This window comes from Haliotis rufescens, unplaced genomic scaffold (assembly GCF_023055435.1).
Source record: "Haliotis rufescens isolate VD_foot unplaced genomic scaffold, xgHalRufe1.0.p SCAF_134, whole genome shotgun sequence".
In the NCBI taxonomy this organism is placed as follows: domain Eukaryota; kingdom Metazoa; phylum Mollusca; class Gastropoda; order Lepetellida; family Haliotidae; genus Haliotis; species Haliotis rufescens.
Window position 1 is genome coordinate 379,288 of NW_025963818.1, and position 17,141 is coordinate 396,428.

A 17,141-nucleotide genomic window follows, 5' to 3' on the forward strand; every position below is an offset into this window, starting at 1 on the left:
GGCTTTTTTCTTCTTATAATACGGGGGTAAATCTATATAAGATCGACCTTTGAAGGGCATATAATTTGCTATATCTAAATATAAACTATCGGTTTTATCCACACCCCAACCCGAACCTCTATTAGTCCAGCATTCTAAAGTTTCCTGTATTCTCTGAATTGATGTATCTAATGATGAGTTTATAGTATCAGATTCGGTTATAACTTCTTGATTGCTACGGAAATATGGTTCGGTATATTCGGTGCTATCGTCTGTGTTACTTTTACCCAATGTCATTTTAATCGTCAGCTGGTATTTTATACTATGTAAATCATCTAATTCCTCGTTAATTTTACTCGATATGATGGGCTTAATATCGTTAACATCCTTGTTAGAATTAATATTCATCTTCCAACCTCTTATATATTTACCAACGCCGGCGGATGTGGGTACAAATATTAATTCTTGTTGTTGTTGTTGAATATCATCATTATGTTGATTATCAACATTATTATGTTGAATATCATCATCATCATTAGGTTGATTATTATCTAGTAAAGCGATCAATTCAGCTCTTCTCATTCGAGAATAACCTCTCAGCCCACTGTTTCTCGCTCGAACTTTGAGTTCTCTAACAGTCTCGGGTTTGTTGTATTCCAAACCGAGTAAATCAATCAATTCAGCTTTTCTCATACGAGAATATCCACGCAGTCCACTTTGCTTTGCCATAGCTTTTAATTCTCTGACAAAAACCATTGTGGTTGAAAAGTATATGCAAAATGAGACAAATGTCTAATTGGTTGTTTTTCATATATCTAAATACTTATTCTCCCAATCTATTCCTCTCATTGATGTAATCTCTCTTCCTAGCATAAATAATCTGGTTCCTGACCCTATCAGCACCGTGTTTCTTGCATAAACAATAACGACCTTTGACCCCTATCCCGCATTCAGAACACGTATAGTTGATGTTTCCGCGCCTGATGTAATAGTTGTGTATGCCGCAGTAAAAATCAACACAGCGTCGGTTACAAAGGGTAGTCTTACCCATGAGTGTAAACTTGCAGTTATTCATGGTATATACATCTATCATATCATTTGTCTAATGCAAATCACAGCTACACTGTGAGATATTGATTAGGCTATTTATAGATCGCTCCAAAATAGGTCATAGCCACAGCTGTCACTCTGACTTATGTGTAATTGTATAGCTGAAAATCAATAGAGAAGTCAATCCCAACATAATAAATGTGACCTCTCGGTTCTTTTGTTCCTCTGACGGTGTATAAAACTGACTCATTGTTGGTCTCGGTATTGGGTCTAGTTTTTTCCCATAAACGAGGAAGTATTCGTGCATGGCATATTCGACATCCTTAAACGTTTGAATTGAATGTCCTTCCTTAATCAATTGTTCATGAATAAAGTCTAATCTCTTCATTCTCTGCTGTGTATATTGCAACTGGGCTGCTTGGTATTGTTCTAAAGCTTCATTATGTCGTTTACGCTCCTCTTCAACTTCTTTAGCGTTTGATTCCCTCATACTGGAAAATAAATAATTACTCCCCGAAAAAGCTAGAGCATTAACAACAGCTCCACCGACCATCATCGCAATTGTTGCCATATAAAATATTCAAATGTTTATATGAATATAAATATTCAAATGTTGAATTACTTCATTATGCCTGCCGGGATAAGTCCTTGTTTGATGAGCATATCCTTCGTTGCCATAGCTAATCCAATATCCAGAACCATCTTTGGTATGTCATATCCATTAAAATCTAGCTTGGGAGGTGAGGCTTTAGTAATCATTTTAGCCATACGGGCATAGCCAATGGCCAAGCCGGTGACCACCGCTGAATGATACGTCGCGTTTACCAACATTTTACCGTCTGTAACTGGAGTAGTCATGCTTATTATAGCATTATATGAGGACTAACCTCTAATTGAACTTGTTGTTGCGGCGGGGGTGACGTTTTATCTTCTCCGGTCTTATAAAAGAACCATACAGCCGCTATACCAGCAACTCCTACTAGTGCCCATGTTTTAATCGGATTTGAATTATTTATTAATTTCGCTTTGCGCGCCAGCCCACCCTTTCTTCCTGCGGCTATTTATGGGGGGTTCTTAGTAACTCTAGGTTGTTTTTTTGTTTTCTCATTCACATCCTCATTCACTGGTGGTGGTTCCTCATTCACTCGTTGTTCCGCAATCTGTTGTTGCGTTTCCACAATCTGTTGTTCCTCGTTCACAATCTGTTGAGATTATTAAGTGGGCATGTATGTTTAAATTGACAATACCTAGCCGTTATTAAAGCGGTGGTGAACGGAGCTAAGAACATTCCGAATCTATGATAAAACTCACAGCTCACTGCGCTTATAGCGTGTTCGATGAATGGGTCTTTCTCGAGAGATTCGCATAAATACAGGCGATGTTCTACCGGGATAGGGAGAAACTTACTAGCTACGATTGTGTATAGTTGTAACATAGCCGAACCTATTGTTTTAGTCATGGTAGCTCCCAGTCTAGACTCGTAACCCGCGTACAGTTTTTTAATCTCTTCTTCGGTCATGTTATCAATTTTTTCGATGGTATAATTTTCTCCCAAATATTGGGAACATTTTCCACCGGCTACCAAAGCCGCGAGTCTTTCTCTATGTTTATCTAAAGATTTATCTGTAACATTTTGATCAACATCAGATTCTTTGAGCATTTGTTCGATGAGTTCGTCGCATTCCATAATGTAATTCCTAAGGAGATATTTAAGTCTAACATAACGTAATATGACATATCCAATACAACCCGTAATAATGAACTGTTGCGAAAGAATGAGGATTTCGAACCACATTCTATGTAATATTAACCGCTTATCTTCAATTTATCATATTTTTTGCCATATTTGCTACATTTTGCTATATTTGCTACATTTTTGCTACATTTTGCTATAATTTTGCTATAATTTTGCTATAATTTGCTAAGCAATTGCATAAGCAGCTGGTTGATCGGTTTTTAATACGAGTTTACAGTGCTTCGTTGCCACTAACACTTTTCTGACTTTATCTCGTTCACCCTCGGTATAAATGACATCATTTTCGCGTAAGCATTCCTCGAATGAATCTCAGTCTTTGCAATGAAACAGTGCTACCCATTTGGTCTGCTCTCTGAGATCTTTCAGGACAGAGTTGTATTTTTGAGTAAGTACCCAAACGCTATGTTGAGTATGCCGACCGGAGAATGCTAAATACGAAAGCATATCTTTCTTTTTTGTGAGTTCTTTACTCGCGCTGCAGTCGTCTATTACGAAAAGGGTCGATTCTCCTTTGTATTTTTCGTGACATACTCGGAGGCAGTCTTGTAAACGATCGCCCGGATCGACTCTGTGTACCCCGTCGTCATTCATTACCCAATCTCTCGATAGGTATGTTTTATTAACGCTTATAGTCGGGCACAGAATAATAATATGATCGAAAACATCCCGATAATGACTTTCTAAAATATCTAGAATAAAAGCTGTTTTTCCACAGCCCGTTTGACCGCATATGATAGCGCAGTGCGGATCTTTAGGTAAAAGATTATCAATAGATTGCTTGCACGAATCTTCCATTCTGTATATTAAGTTGCGCATCCATAATCACGTACAAATATATGTTTAATTTACCAGCTGATTCCTGAAGCTTCGTTATCTGTATGGTGGCACCCTCGCTAGCATTTTCTATTCTCCTCCCACTGCCGTGTAGTTGGTCATCGTTCGTTGTTCGCATGTCGAGCCATAGCGCGTACTTCGTGGTGAGGTATTCACCCATCGATACACTCCCGAGAGACAGATCTTTCACGACTGCGTTAACTTCCGGAGAACGTTTTTTAAGTTTTTTAATCTCATCCCACTGGTGATACGCTAGCATTCCTTGGCTATATAGTTGATTAGGAACGCCCTCGATAGTCAATTCTACTTTTGTAATCTTGGGATTGTAAAACTTCTTGGTATTTCTTTTAAACGCATCGGAGGGGTCCTCGAACAACATTAAAATACCCTTCAGCGACCTCGTGGGAACGTTTAGATTGATATTGTACATCGTATCTTTTTTGTCCCTCGTGATCTTTCGATGTCGCAGCACGCGATCGTACAAAATAGCTAAACTTCCCATATACTGGTTACGAATTTGTCTGGCTAATTCGGGATCCGTTATCATATCGTACTCCAGAGAGATATTGTCAATGGAATATCTAGCATCTTCATTAGCAGATCTGATTACTCTACCGTAGTCATTAAAAGTGAGTTCGTATTCTAACCTATCGCCTAGGGATGCTTGATAAAAGGGCATGTGGGAATCTAGTAATTCAAAGTCTAGGGGAATATAGAATCTGTTACCTAATGCGTCGGCAACGGCCTCATCTTTTACGATGGTACTATCACCATTTTCAGCGCCCACGCGCAGTCTCAATGTGTTCTTATTACAAATACCTTGGTTCTGTAAGTTTTCCCGCTCTTTATCCGTTCTCCAGAGATCCATGTAACAATAGTATACATCGCTATCGTCGATACTCAAAACCTCATTACCGCTAATTTTAATCGCGATTTTCTTAACGATAGCACGACCTATGTTCTGAACGGGCTCCTTGTTAACGTCTGTAGAAGTCAAACTAATCGTAAATGCTAGTCGGACAGTTCCCGGAACTAACACATCGTGTGCGCCGAGATTAGGAAAGCGAACCAGAAGCGTTTGATTCTGATCTATGGTATTAGGGTTATTTGTTATAGTTACAGACTGACGAATTGCTTTGACCCCTAATGGATCTCGAAGTCTACATTGTGGGTTTAACTTGCGTCCGTATTGCGAAGACATTGTTTATATTGAAATTATGCACCCTATGTTTAATATAAAAATGACTAATTTTGAACATAATGACTTTGATCTAAGTACCTTTGATGATCCGAATCGAACTGAAGAGGGTACTAATGAAACCAGGTTTAGTAGTCTTAACGATGAACTTTTACAATCGTCCGTCAATGATTATTACGATGCCTTAAAAGAAGATACCCCAATAGGTCGTGACTATTCAAAGTTTGAGATAGATAGTAAAGGAATATTGCGACTGCGTGGCGCTCCGGATATTGATCTTATGCATTCTCGTACTCGTAAACCCCTAGCCTTGACTACGATAGCTGCTATACACGGCATCGGCACTGTTCGTGATAAATTAGGTTTTGTGGACTACCGACGACTTTCCGCGAAGACTACTAAGGTTCTTAGGACTGTGCATGCTGAACTCGGTAACACAGATGATTTGGAGGCTTCCTCGATGGTGGCCTCGAACGGACTTCTTAGAAATCTTAGATACCTATTACGATAATTCCACATTACAGGTATCAGAGTTTAGTATTAGGGATTTACGAGGTCTTGACAAGGCAATGCAAACAATGTGGGGAGAACTCATCAATAATACAGCCAAGCTATCCGAACTTGACAAGCATATAGCTTATGAGAAAACAAAACTTGAACAGGCGGGCGATGAGTTCAGTAGACGCCGCGTAGCGGAAAGATTGCGTAACTTAGAATACGAAAGATTGGCCCGCCTCGAGGCTGCTTCCAGTAATAGAAAGGCACTTCGTTCGCAAATCAGTCGTATTTGAGAAACTATCGATCAAGTCCTCAACGATGACACTACACTGGCCGATAAAATTAAAACATTGTTCAGAGAACAGGGAATAACCATTGCCAGTATTTTAACCGCATTGGGATTTATTATATCGACTTTGACTCTCTCGTTAACAGGTGGCAGTACAGGTGGAGGCGGATCACCGCCCAACGATAAAAATGGTATAAAAGAGTGGATAAAAAAGCATTTAAAAGCATTAGGTTCAGCACTGGGAAAGCTCGCTGAGAAAGCCGCGGCCGCACTTCCCGGTATAATAGGGAGTATAGTTTCCTGGCTATTGAATTTATTAGCTAAGACCACCACTTGGCTTAGTCAAAACTTGTGGGGGCTGATCGCAGCAATTGCAGGGCTGTTGTACGTATCCGCTAAGAACTATTTAACCACCAAATCATAAGAAAACCAACCGAGACTCCACCCACTACAAGCGCTGTTTTTTCATCGATATGTTGTTGATTTTTAGCCGCAATATGCGGTGGTACTTGTGCGTTAGTAGACGGTTGAGCGATAGGTGGTGTTTGTGGCTTGACTATTCCCTTTTCGCCCGTGATCGTTTGCGTTATTAATTCGACGTTAATATCTGAATTTATACCTGTTTTTTGTTGATCGGTAGCGATAACAATTTTATTATTATAGCCTATCACTTGACCGATCTTAAGTTCCATATTACTCAGAGACATGTATAGTCCCGGCGCATAAACGAAGTCCACTTTGGATTGAGCGTACTGTAATGCATCTTGAAAACGCTTTATAGACGATGGTATGTCAACTGGTGAATTAATGGCGTCCTCCACGTTTGCGACAAACTGTTTTTGGGCATCGAACGCCGTCCCAGTACCTATGATGGACGTTCGTGTTTGCGATTGTGCTCCGAGAATTGCCCATACATAAGTTCTTATCGATTCATTAACTCTTTCAAATCCTGGGTTAGTAAAATTATTTTCCGTTTTATCATTAAGAAATTCATTCCAAGGGTCTGTTGTATCATTTGGATGCACAAACTTTGTTAAAATATAAGGAATGCCACTCTCAAAGTTCATACGATCTGCTCTAAACTGTTTACTCGAGAGAGCAAAGCCTGAAGGGATCACACCCTCTTTAATTAAATAATCGCTTTTATCTTTAATAGTTCTTTGTCCATTGTACGGAATACCTAGACCATGGCTAGGTCCTTTAATGCGCCAATCTTTACTCGTAGAAACATTGAATTCATTACAAATACGTTCGAAGGCCCTCTTATTATAATGATTATTTGCGTGATTCCATGCTGGATCCATCGGTAATGGAGCACTAATTTCTTTAAGTATACGTCTAATCTGATAGTACACGTGAAATAATATAACAGACTCATATAGTTTAAATCCTGGTGCATTAACAGATACGCCACATCCCGTTGTGGCACACCATACGGCAAAGTTTAACTGATCGGATGGTTAAACCAATCGTCAATCATTTTATCGTTAGTTGCCGTGAAACTGTATTTTTCAAAGATGTCGTGGAATTTAACGGTAAACTCAGCACCGGAGGCAGTTACTATAATCGATTGATTAGTAATGTGAGTCGATTTCATATTTAAGTTATGATATAGTATCATTGTATATTTAATATGTATGTTACACTCCCTGGAATAACAAATGGTCAGTCTATTGAACTGCTTCATACTATCGATAACTCGGATGGACAACTCGAAGTAGCTCTATGCGACGTAACGTATTACCAACGGTGGACCAATATAAGTGCTGCGAGAAGAAATAATGAGATATATGTAACAGATGACCAAAATAGAGTTAATAGAATTATTACTATACCTGATGGGTATTACAGCGTAAGCTCACTCAATGATGACTATTTTAAGTCTAATGAGATATTTTTTAATACTAGTAAAATTAGTATCACACAAAATGAGTCGAATGGGACAATGAAAATCATCAATGGAAACACAAAAATAATTATTGGTGAGAACTTAGCATACACACTTGGATTGGGAGAAGAAATAACATTACCACCCGGCGTAAAAGTGATTGTACCTAATGCATTACCCGATTTAGTTCCCTATAAAGAATTGTTCATTCATCTTGATCAAATAAGCACGACGGATAATATTCAACAAGATAGTCCTTCAACTCTTCTCAGAAGTGTTCCAGTGAAAAATGAAAAATATAATAGCGGTAGAAAGGAATCTTTCTCGTTATTACAATATAAAAAATTGAAGCGTGGTATTATTTCAGACCTCAGAATTTCTGTATTAGATGTAAAACATCAACCTGTACGTATAGGATACTTAAGTGTAACCCTCCATATTAAAAATAATGGTTGATGCCATATTTAAGTTATGATATAGTATCATTGTATATTTGATATGTATGTTACACTCCTGGGAATAACAAATGGTCAGTCTATTCAACTGCTTCGTACTATCGATAACTCGGATGGACAACTCAAAGTCGCTCTATGCGATGTAACGTATTACCCACTGTGGACCAATATAAGTGCTGCGAGGGGTTATAATAATGAGACAGAAATAAATGGTAAAAAATACATCATACCTTATGGGTATGTCATGGTGACTGATTTACAACACCCATTGTCTAAAGAACATTTAATTGCAAAGGCTCATTACCCTGGAGCCATGACATCTATATGCCTTGAAACATTTAATTGCTGTTATTTATTAGATGCTAATCCTATTTGTTAATCCCCATTTTTGTGTACATCGACCGTCTGCCATCCTGAACAGGATGTGCAAGTATGTCACTGATGATTTACTGTTTACATTTATATTTATATTTATTACTTACTAAATGTCAGGTGACCTTGGCTATATAAGCCTTGGTCCAGAGATAAAAAAGAGGAAGGAGGAAAAGACAGGTCTTACCCTTAGCCTACCTAGGGTTAGGCTGGGTGCTTCCGGGGCACCTAGACACCAACCACTACCACCATGTGCTGACCTGGCACATAGTGTCTTCTGTATGTATATATCGACATGTATAAAGTAAAACTGTATATACCGCAAGCCATCGTCTCCAAGTTGTCACTTCCTACTGAGAACCATACGTCGGCCCCTTGCATATACGAGTGTGCAAATCGTTCATTAATCAACGTTGGACCGACACACGTTGTTAATTTGGTGGAGCTATCGGGTATGACAGACTTCTTAGTCTGTCCTTTCCTGTACCTCTTTGCAGCATGGCATATGGTTCACAAAACTGTAGGAAGTGACAGTCTCTTTTTAAAAGGATATACTACCTTCCTGGAGGCCAGTCACCAAGAACGAAGAAATGGCCTTTAACAAGATTGAAGAAAGAACAAGAACCTCTCCGATCAAGGACAAGTTCTCAGATCCCAAACCTTCCCTGCTCAAATATCTTAGCAACACTGCTAAGACTTCCCCTTCAAGATGTCGTTCCTGCACACTGTACAGGACCAAAGAAAAGAAGTATACACGCCTATCCCACAGAGACCCGACCACAGCCATCTTCATGCAGACCCTGCACAATACAGAAACCGCCTCACGGGCACCTACAAGATGGACACTGTGTACAAGATATCTCATGGGGACTTATTAATTTGTGTTTACTTACATGGACTCAATCAAGGATATATACTGTGTGACTGTTGAATATTGCAACCAGGTATGTTTAATCAAAGCCAGTATATTAATGCCAAAATGTGTCTTTCAAAAATTCAGTTTTATATATGTGCAATATACTCCAAATTACATCTTTAGTCCAGCTAGATCTTTGAAGTTATTGTGTAGGGAATCTTTGAAATGTCTCCAGGCCACGCCAGACATATAGATACAGCTAGGGCCCAGACAAACCTAAGCTGTAGGGTTATCGAGTCACACCTTAAAGCTCGACTCGTAATTTCAAAAATCTAAACGACAAAATTTGTCATTTGTTACAAGTAATTAATGTGCACAGTTTGGTACAAAATTGAATGTATTGTCTAAGACTTTGAATTCAGATTAGGGATATTCATGGGTGAGCCACCCCCACACATATGTTTATTGTATGTCAGTATTAAGTAATTAACAGCACAGCAGTATTCAGCATTTCAGAGTTTTGATGTCGGAATTAAGGATTTTTTTTTCTTGGTCATCGCACCCACAATATCTGGGCAAGCTCCATCAAAGACACGGGAAGAGCACCCATTGTACTTAAAAGGGCAATAGTACCCACAAGTACCGTTTGAGTCACGCGGTAAAGCTAGACTCCTGGTTTCAAATTTCTTTATGCATAATATTTGCTGAGATGTTTAATTTGTACTTTTTATGACATTACTCATTATCATTATTCGGTACTGAGTCGCACTGCCAAGCCAGACTCCTGAATTCAAAGAACCTTCAGTGATATATTTATTGAATCTGTGCAAAGCAGTAATTACGTTGTAATGAAATTGCACATTACAAAGATCACTTGGTTGGTTTCTTACTGGCACTAAATCAAATTGGCTAGATGATCACTTTCACACCGTCATTGCATAGATATATTTGTTGCATAAGGATTTCATATAACTGATTTTGATCACATTTGCATGGTTGTTTTCGTTAGTGAAAAAAACTCGCACATATCAATTTGGACTCACATAAGCCTGGGGTCCAAGCTTCACGTAACGGAGGGAAGTTGTCATGGTGACTGATTTACAACACCCATTGTCTAAAGAACATTTAATTGCAAAGGCTCATTACCCTGGAGCCATGACATCTATATGCCTTGAAACATTTAATTGCTGTTATTTATTAGATGCTAATCCTATTTGTTAATCCCCATTTTTGTGTACATCGACCGTCTGCCATCCTGAACAGGATGTGCAAGTATGTCACTGATGATTTACTGTTTACATTTATATTTATATTTATTACTTACTAAATGTCAGGTGACCTTGGCTATATAAGCCTTGGTCCAGAGAGAAAAGAGAGAAGGAGAGAAGGGGTTTGACTCTCTTACCAAGCAGACCTCTCTCCCACAGCCCAGAGTGTGTACCGACTCTCTGTGGCACCCTCAGTTATTTTCTAAGATATTGTAAATTGTTAATTGTTCTTGTAAATAAAATTGTGATTAGTCTCCTGTGACTCTGGCTCTTTGCTGACTAATTCCCCAAGAAAACCAGCACGTCATTTGGAAGGTATTGTTCACCTAGAACAGTTCCATGATAGGTATTACAGCGTATGCTCACTCAATGATGAATTTTTTAAGCCTAATGGAATTAGTCTAACACAAAATGAGTCAAATGGGTTACTGATTTTAAACGCTGGAACAAAGGATGTAAAGCTTTACGTGAACTTAGCATACACACTTGGATGGGGAGGAGAAATAACAGTTATCAAGACATGAGATCAGGGACTCTATTTACCTGAGTTAGTTCCCTATAAAGAGTTGTACATCCATCTTGATCAAATAAGCACGACAGATAATATTCAACAAGAAAGTCCTTCAACTCTGCTAAGAAGTGTTCCAGTGAAAAATGAAAAATATAATAGCGGTAGAACGGAATCTTTCTCAACATTACAATATAAAAAATTAAAGCGGGGTATTATTTCAGACCTTAAAATTTCTGTATTAGATGTAAAACACCAACCTGTACATATAGGATACTTAAGTGTAACACTCCATATTAAAAATAATGGTTGATGCATCAGGCCCTGGAACAGTAAGAAAACGTAATACAATTGCGCTTTCCGATCTCGGAGACACGGAAGGATTTGATAAACCCGGTACCGATGGTAAATTATACGCTTTACACTTACACGATAATGTATACAAGCGGAAAGAAGTCACATTCACGGGTAATCTAGAAGATTTAAGCGATGTCGACGTAAGTAGACTCCTTAAAAACACTTCGTACAGTATTACTCGCAATGACGATAAAAAATGGACTATGGTCGAAGCACACATCTAGTGGCTACTGAATATCGTCATTACCCCACCTTATGTGATGATGGGTAAGGGACATAATTTAACTAAGATAATAAATAGTGGCATCGTACTCGCGGCTTATATCCCATCAAAATGAAAAAGTGTGTTAGTTACCCCCCTGTCAGAAAACCCAGGTCATATGTTATATAGTCGTCCGGCAATCCAAAATGTTACTTTAAATTTGATTACTGAATTCGAAGATATTAAAGTTAACTTGAGTGCAATACCTAATAGTTCCACGCTTATTATTGAAGTCTTGTTCGGAGATGCACCGGTAGATGCCTTCGACATATTACCAGGTCTATCGATTAAATGGCTCAAGAAACACGAGCATCAACGTTGCAGTATTATTCATATCGGAGCAGCGCCCGTTGCAACCCTCGAGGGGGTCCAAATTATTAAAAGTGACAGCATTTCTCTTTCTAAGATATTCTTGCCGTATAATATACATTTGATAAGATTGATGTATAGTCTCAAAACATTTAAGCAAGACCAATTAAAGACTGTTATATGATCGTTATATACACTATGAGTTTATATCCGGCGCTCGATGAAGCATTTGAAAAGATGGAAACTGTTGATGGATTTCGATTACATTAAATAAGCGACATAAAAAATCGAATAGGGAAGGATAGGGAGTTGAGACTTGGATTGTATAAAAAGTATCGCAGAGCCGTGAATGCTCTGGACGGAGTTGACACCGCTCTTGTAGTATCTGGCATGGGACTCGGTGTAGCGGGTATCGGTTTACTATCAACTATAATCGCCGCGCCTATCGTGCTCGGCATGGAAATAACCGCTGGAGTCTCGGGACTGGCAGGAATAGCGATAAAATTCATTTCTCGTAGGTTGCAAAAGAAAGCATTAAAACACGATAGTATTCGGTACTCGCCGAAGCAAAGTTGAACAGCATTGAGGGTCATATTTCGACAGCAATGGCCGATTGTAAGATATCCGAGAATGAGTTTCGTTTAGTGCTGTCAGAGCTCACCAAATACAACGCAATGAAGCAGGAGATTCGATCAAAATATCGTAAGACCAGTGGTATTAGCGAAGACGAGAAAAAAAAGTTCAAAGAACAGGGGAGGCAACAAGCGCGTCAATTATTCCGTGCCAAAACCAAAGAACTGGTTGGAGATTAAAAATAGATTGCTTACTATCGTTTGATCACATTTAGACAAATGCTTACCTAAATATATAATAATGGAGAAAGCTATTCAATGGAGAGAAGTACCACAAGGTTTTTAATATTTCAGTGATGTCAAACCAACCAAATACGGTTATCAATTGTTTCTTATCAATTTACAAAAAGAGTGTAGTTATATAGTCTGGTCTCCTAGTAAAATGAACGAAGAACTTAATAAAAATGTTGAATATCGCTTTATCGATAAAAATAATAAAGAATATTGTATTACCATTTAGAGTCATCTAAAGCAATGATTGGCCCCAGGTATTGGTGAGCTGGAGTCAATCTCATGACTATCGTTGAATCGCATAATCATTTTGGCATAAAAAATTCCATCTGTAGTAGCAGTATAGGTATATGAATCCGGCTCCAGTGGAAGTGAGCCAGAACCACCATTACCTATACTACTCGTTGTATTATGTATTTACTTTCTGTTTTGCTTGTCAAAATAAGTGTCACCTACATTCATTCCCTGCGTGTTGGTTCATCATACCAATTTTAAGGAGGATATCCAGATGCAATTTTTGTTCATGTCTTGCTTCTAGTAAATAAGGTTAGCCAGGGTATATCCGATAGCTGTAGTTATATTCTGTGTCATTTCAGTTCTAAAAAGCCTCCTAAAGCTGAGATATATAGGCATTTACTTTTATAGAAGCCATTTTTTCAATTCCATACATAGTTTATTGTTAGGCATATTTTATGAACCAACATCAAACCTAGAATGAGGATATCCTTAAATTTCATGTTCATATTCCTAGTTAGTTATGAGAAATTATGGGTAGTGGGGTGGCCCGGGTTCGATTCGCAACATGGGTACAATGTGTGAACCTTATTGCTCAGGGCACCCACTCTGAAAGTGTTATTGCTAAAAGTGGTATAACACCATTCTCACTCTGAGAAAAAAATGAAAGTCATCGGCTGTATGCCCACTTAGGCATTTGGTCCTGGTGAGATTAAACTATTGTTTTGGAACGGTATCAGTACTCATTACATCTGGGCAGATTGGATTCAAGTTCTAAACATAATGTATTTTATCAACCTAGATGCATATGACTAATTGCATTCATAGAAAACACCTAAATAAAGTACTAAACAAAATATCTATCTCAATTTTCTACTGACATGGTACTAAACACTTTGATCAGTCAGCTGTATCAATTGTAGGAAAACATTCAGGCATTCGTATGTTTTGGCTGCTCAGTATTATATTTCTGTATGCTAATGAAGCAAAGCATTTAAAAAAATCATATTTATTGATTTCATTCTTATACAAGATCACACGGATGAAGAGGAACTAGCATAACATAACCAGTGGAAACTTACAGAAACAGACGCTTCATTGCCACTGTCTGCCCTTTAGCCTTTTGCCGGAAATGGCAGTCAACGCTCTCAAATACAAAGATATACATAATGGTATCTCAATGTACCATAAAGCATAAGAATAACAGATTTCACAGTGCATATCATAATGACCATTTTGGCGCATGTCACATTTGCAAACTCTTGGTAGGAGACACGACATTCCAGCTCAAACTTTACAAAACTACCAGCATGAAAACATGGCTGTTGATAGCGTGCTGATGTGTAAAGGCGAACAGGTTTTGATAGAGGGTCCAAATATTTATTTATTTTTATTTAAAAGCCTAGGGCGTGGCAATTGACTGTACACGCTACGACACTTTACACCTTACAACAGGTCTTCCTGGCTTCGATTCGAGCATCTGTGTTTTACCGAGTAAGTAATGTCTACGATTTGCTTCAGTTTCACTTTATAACTCTATCACGTCCAGGAGCTAGGGCTTATGGTTGAACTAAAGTATTCACATTACAGCACAATCTTCGTTGAGTCAATGATGAGCTACCTTATTCTTCTTGGGAAATCTTATGACATTGGAAATACATATGTAACCATGGTCAGTTAAAAATGTATCCATGAGTGTATGTTGGCTAATTTACATGTTATTATAGCGTTTGTTTATAAGGTATTTCTTGAAACTTACATTTAATACAATTTTCAAATGCTGTGAAGTGCAAACCATGCAAATAGATCCTAATCCTAATCCTAATTGTACAAAACCATGGCATGCCCAGTAAATGATATACTGTCAAAATGTATAGCCATCAAACAAGTTATATTATCTATCTGCTACAGAAGAATCCACTGTAGGATTCCGACTTCTAATTCATGTGCTTATGAATAAATATTCAACAGTAATGATACCAGGTGTTCATGGAAGGAGACTGTATCCTGCCCCAACATCACAAACACATGTAAAACAAATAAATGGTTCACAGACACAAAGTGTTTGACCAAATAAGTATAGTACATGTTTGTACCATACAAAATGCTTTGTTTATAAAAAAAACCCGTCTAGAAATGATTGTTTTTACTTTTCTACTACAATCACAAATTTCAGTCAATGTGTCAAATATTCTGCCAATTTATTCATTTGAGTGAATCAGTCATTTCACAAATGGACTGATTTTCCACATTGACCATAACAGATATGCATTTTATGTATATTTGCTGTGTTTGGTTTAGTTAAAAGGAGACCCAGGTATTAAGTATGATAACACAATAACAGACAACAAGAAAGTACGTATGAATGTACGTAATGGGTGTAAGTTGCTAAATGAGCAGTACTCTTATAATTGTCATTTTGAAAAAAGAGGAATTCCATACTTCTTAACATGTATTTAAGTTTGTAATCATACAATACACAACCAATTGTCCTATTCAGGGAAATGTACAGAGTGATTTGATATTTGATTTGATTTGTGTTGAATATGACCTCATGGCGTGGACTGACTGCAAAGACACCTTTGTGAACTTTATAACTTTTGGATACTATTCTAATATTTTGACATGAATTGTTAAGCAAGTGTTTGCACAATGAAAACTGATTAATGCAGTTCTGTACATTTTGCAGCATGTTTCATACGTTTCAGTCATTATGGAAATATAAAACGCTAATAATTATCCCGTTACATTTTAGAAACATGCATTCTGGTCTGATTTGGAGCTTTAATTATTGAATCTACATTGGACCATGATTTAACAAGTATATCATGTATTTCGACCTATGCAAAAAATGGCTGTTGAACGTTGTTTTTTTATATCATTTATTTTTATTTATTTAAACACAATGTATAATGATTATTTAGCTCATACAAATAGGTTCTGCATGAGACTACTGTACCTGAAGTTATGTTGCAATAATCACCGCTGTATGCACCACTGCAGCCTTGTGTGCATTGTGCGTTTCCTTGAATGCAGGTTTTGTGCAGACAGCCTCCGCTGCAAAGAATATTACACTGATCGCCATGATCTCCTGGAACGCACCCCTCAGAACACTTCCCAGTGTACTTTAGACAGTGCCGGAGGTTTCTCACAGGGTGTGTGTTACAGGTCAAAGGGCAGATCTTGTCGCAGTTATCGCCATATTTTCCCCAGGGGCATTGCTCATCGCCATTGGCTATTGATGCTGGAATAGAATCATACGTGACATATTATACAACAAACAAGTAAGATTTTACTTTCTCAGAGTGGGGCCAAACTATGAACGTCCGAACTTGTTCAAACAATGTTTTACTAGCAATAAGTGAGTGAGTGAGTGAGTGAGTTAATATTCACATAGGCAATATGTTTTACCCTCAACAAATGCTCATAATTGTATATATCATTGGTGTTTACCTTGATGATGTTTCACACAGTTTCTTGCAGTATGTGTGACTTCATGTTCCCACTGACAGACATACAACAACCTACCAACCAACCAGCCAAAACATTTTCCTAGTTTCGTTACAACAAATAGATCCAAAAAATACCATTTAAAGAAAAATGTCTCTTAAATCACTTCATCAGTAAGTTAGTCCAAGTGACAGCACGTCATAATAAATGTACACGAATTACTTGACGTCAAAAATGGCCGTGACAGGTGAGATTTCCGAAGTTGTTCATAAACCAGTGGCGATTCCAAGTGACAGTCATACTTAATTAATAGGACGATCATTGAAAGGTCATAACAAATTGTAAATGTACTCACTGATTAACAACAGAAATATGTGTGGCCACATCTTTGAGAGTTGTCTGGCTGTTACAATACCTGTTAGAAAATAAATTTACAGAAACTTCAAAAACATGGAGCTGTGCAGAAATTGACAATCACGATTAAATGTGTGATTTTGATGAATAATGTAATACTCTTTTACTATGTCCTACCAAACGTCAGGTCGTCTTTTCTGCAATCTGTGCAGCTAAATTCGTTCATCATCTGACATTTAACCATCATGCAAAGCTGAACTGTGTGTTTGTTATTTGACAGCACACACAGCAACGATCCAGCTATTTGACCGGGGGCTGTAAATAATCAAACATATGTACAAGGATCAGTGCAGTCAGGATA

General features: G+C 38.0%; 1 protein-coding gene across 3 annotated transcripts in view; it reads right to left on the bottom strand.

Annotated features, from left to right (window-relative positions):
* LOC124118684 overlaps positions 1-16,913 on the bottom strand; it is a 49,918-nt gene extending 33,005 nt beyond the window's left edge. For all 3 annotated transcript variants that reach the window (XM_048394938.1, XM_048394939.1, XM_048394937.1), the window contains exons 1-2: positions 16,782-16,913; positions 15,936-16,220 (exon numbers count right to left, since the gene is read on the bottom strand). In XM_048394938.1, coding sequence (XP_048250895.1) covers positions 15,936-16,220; positions 16,782-16,812 — 316 coding nt within the window. In that variant the 5' untranslated portion in view covers positions 16,813-16,913. The remainder of the gene's footprint in view (positions 1-15,935; positions 16,221-16,781) is intronic.
* Between the last annotated feature and the right edge of the window lie 228 nt (positions 16,914-17,141).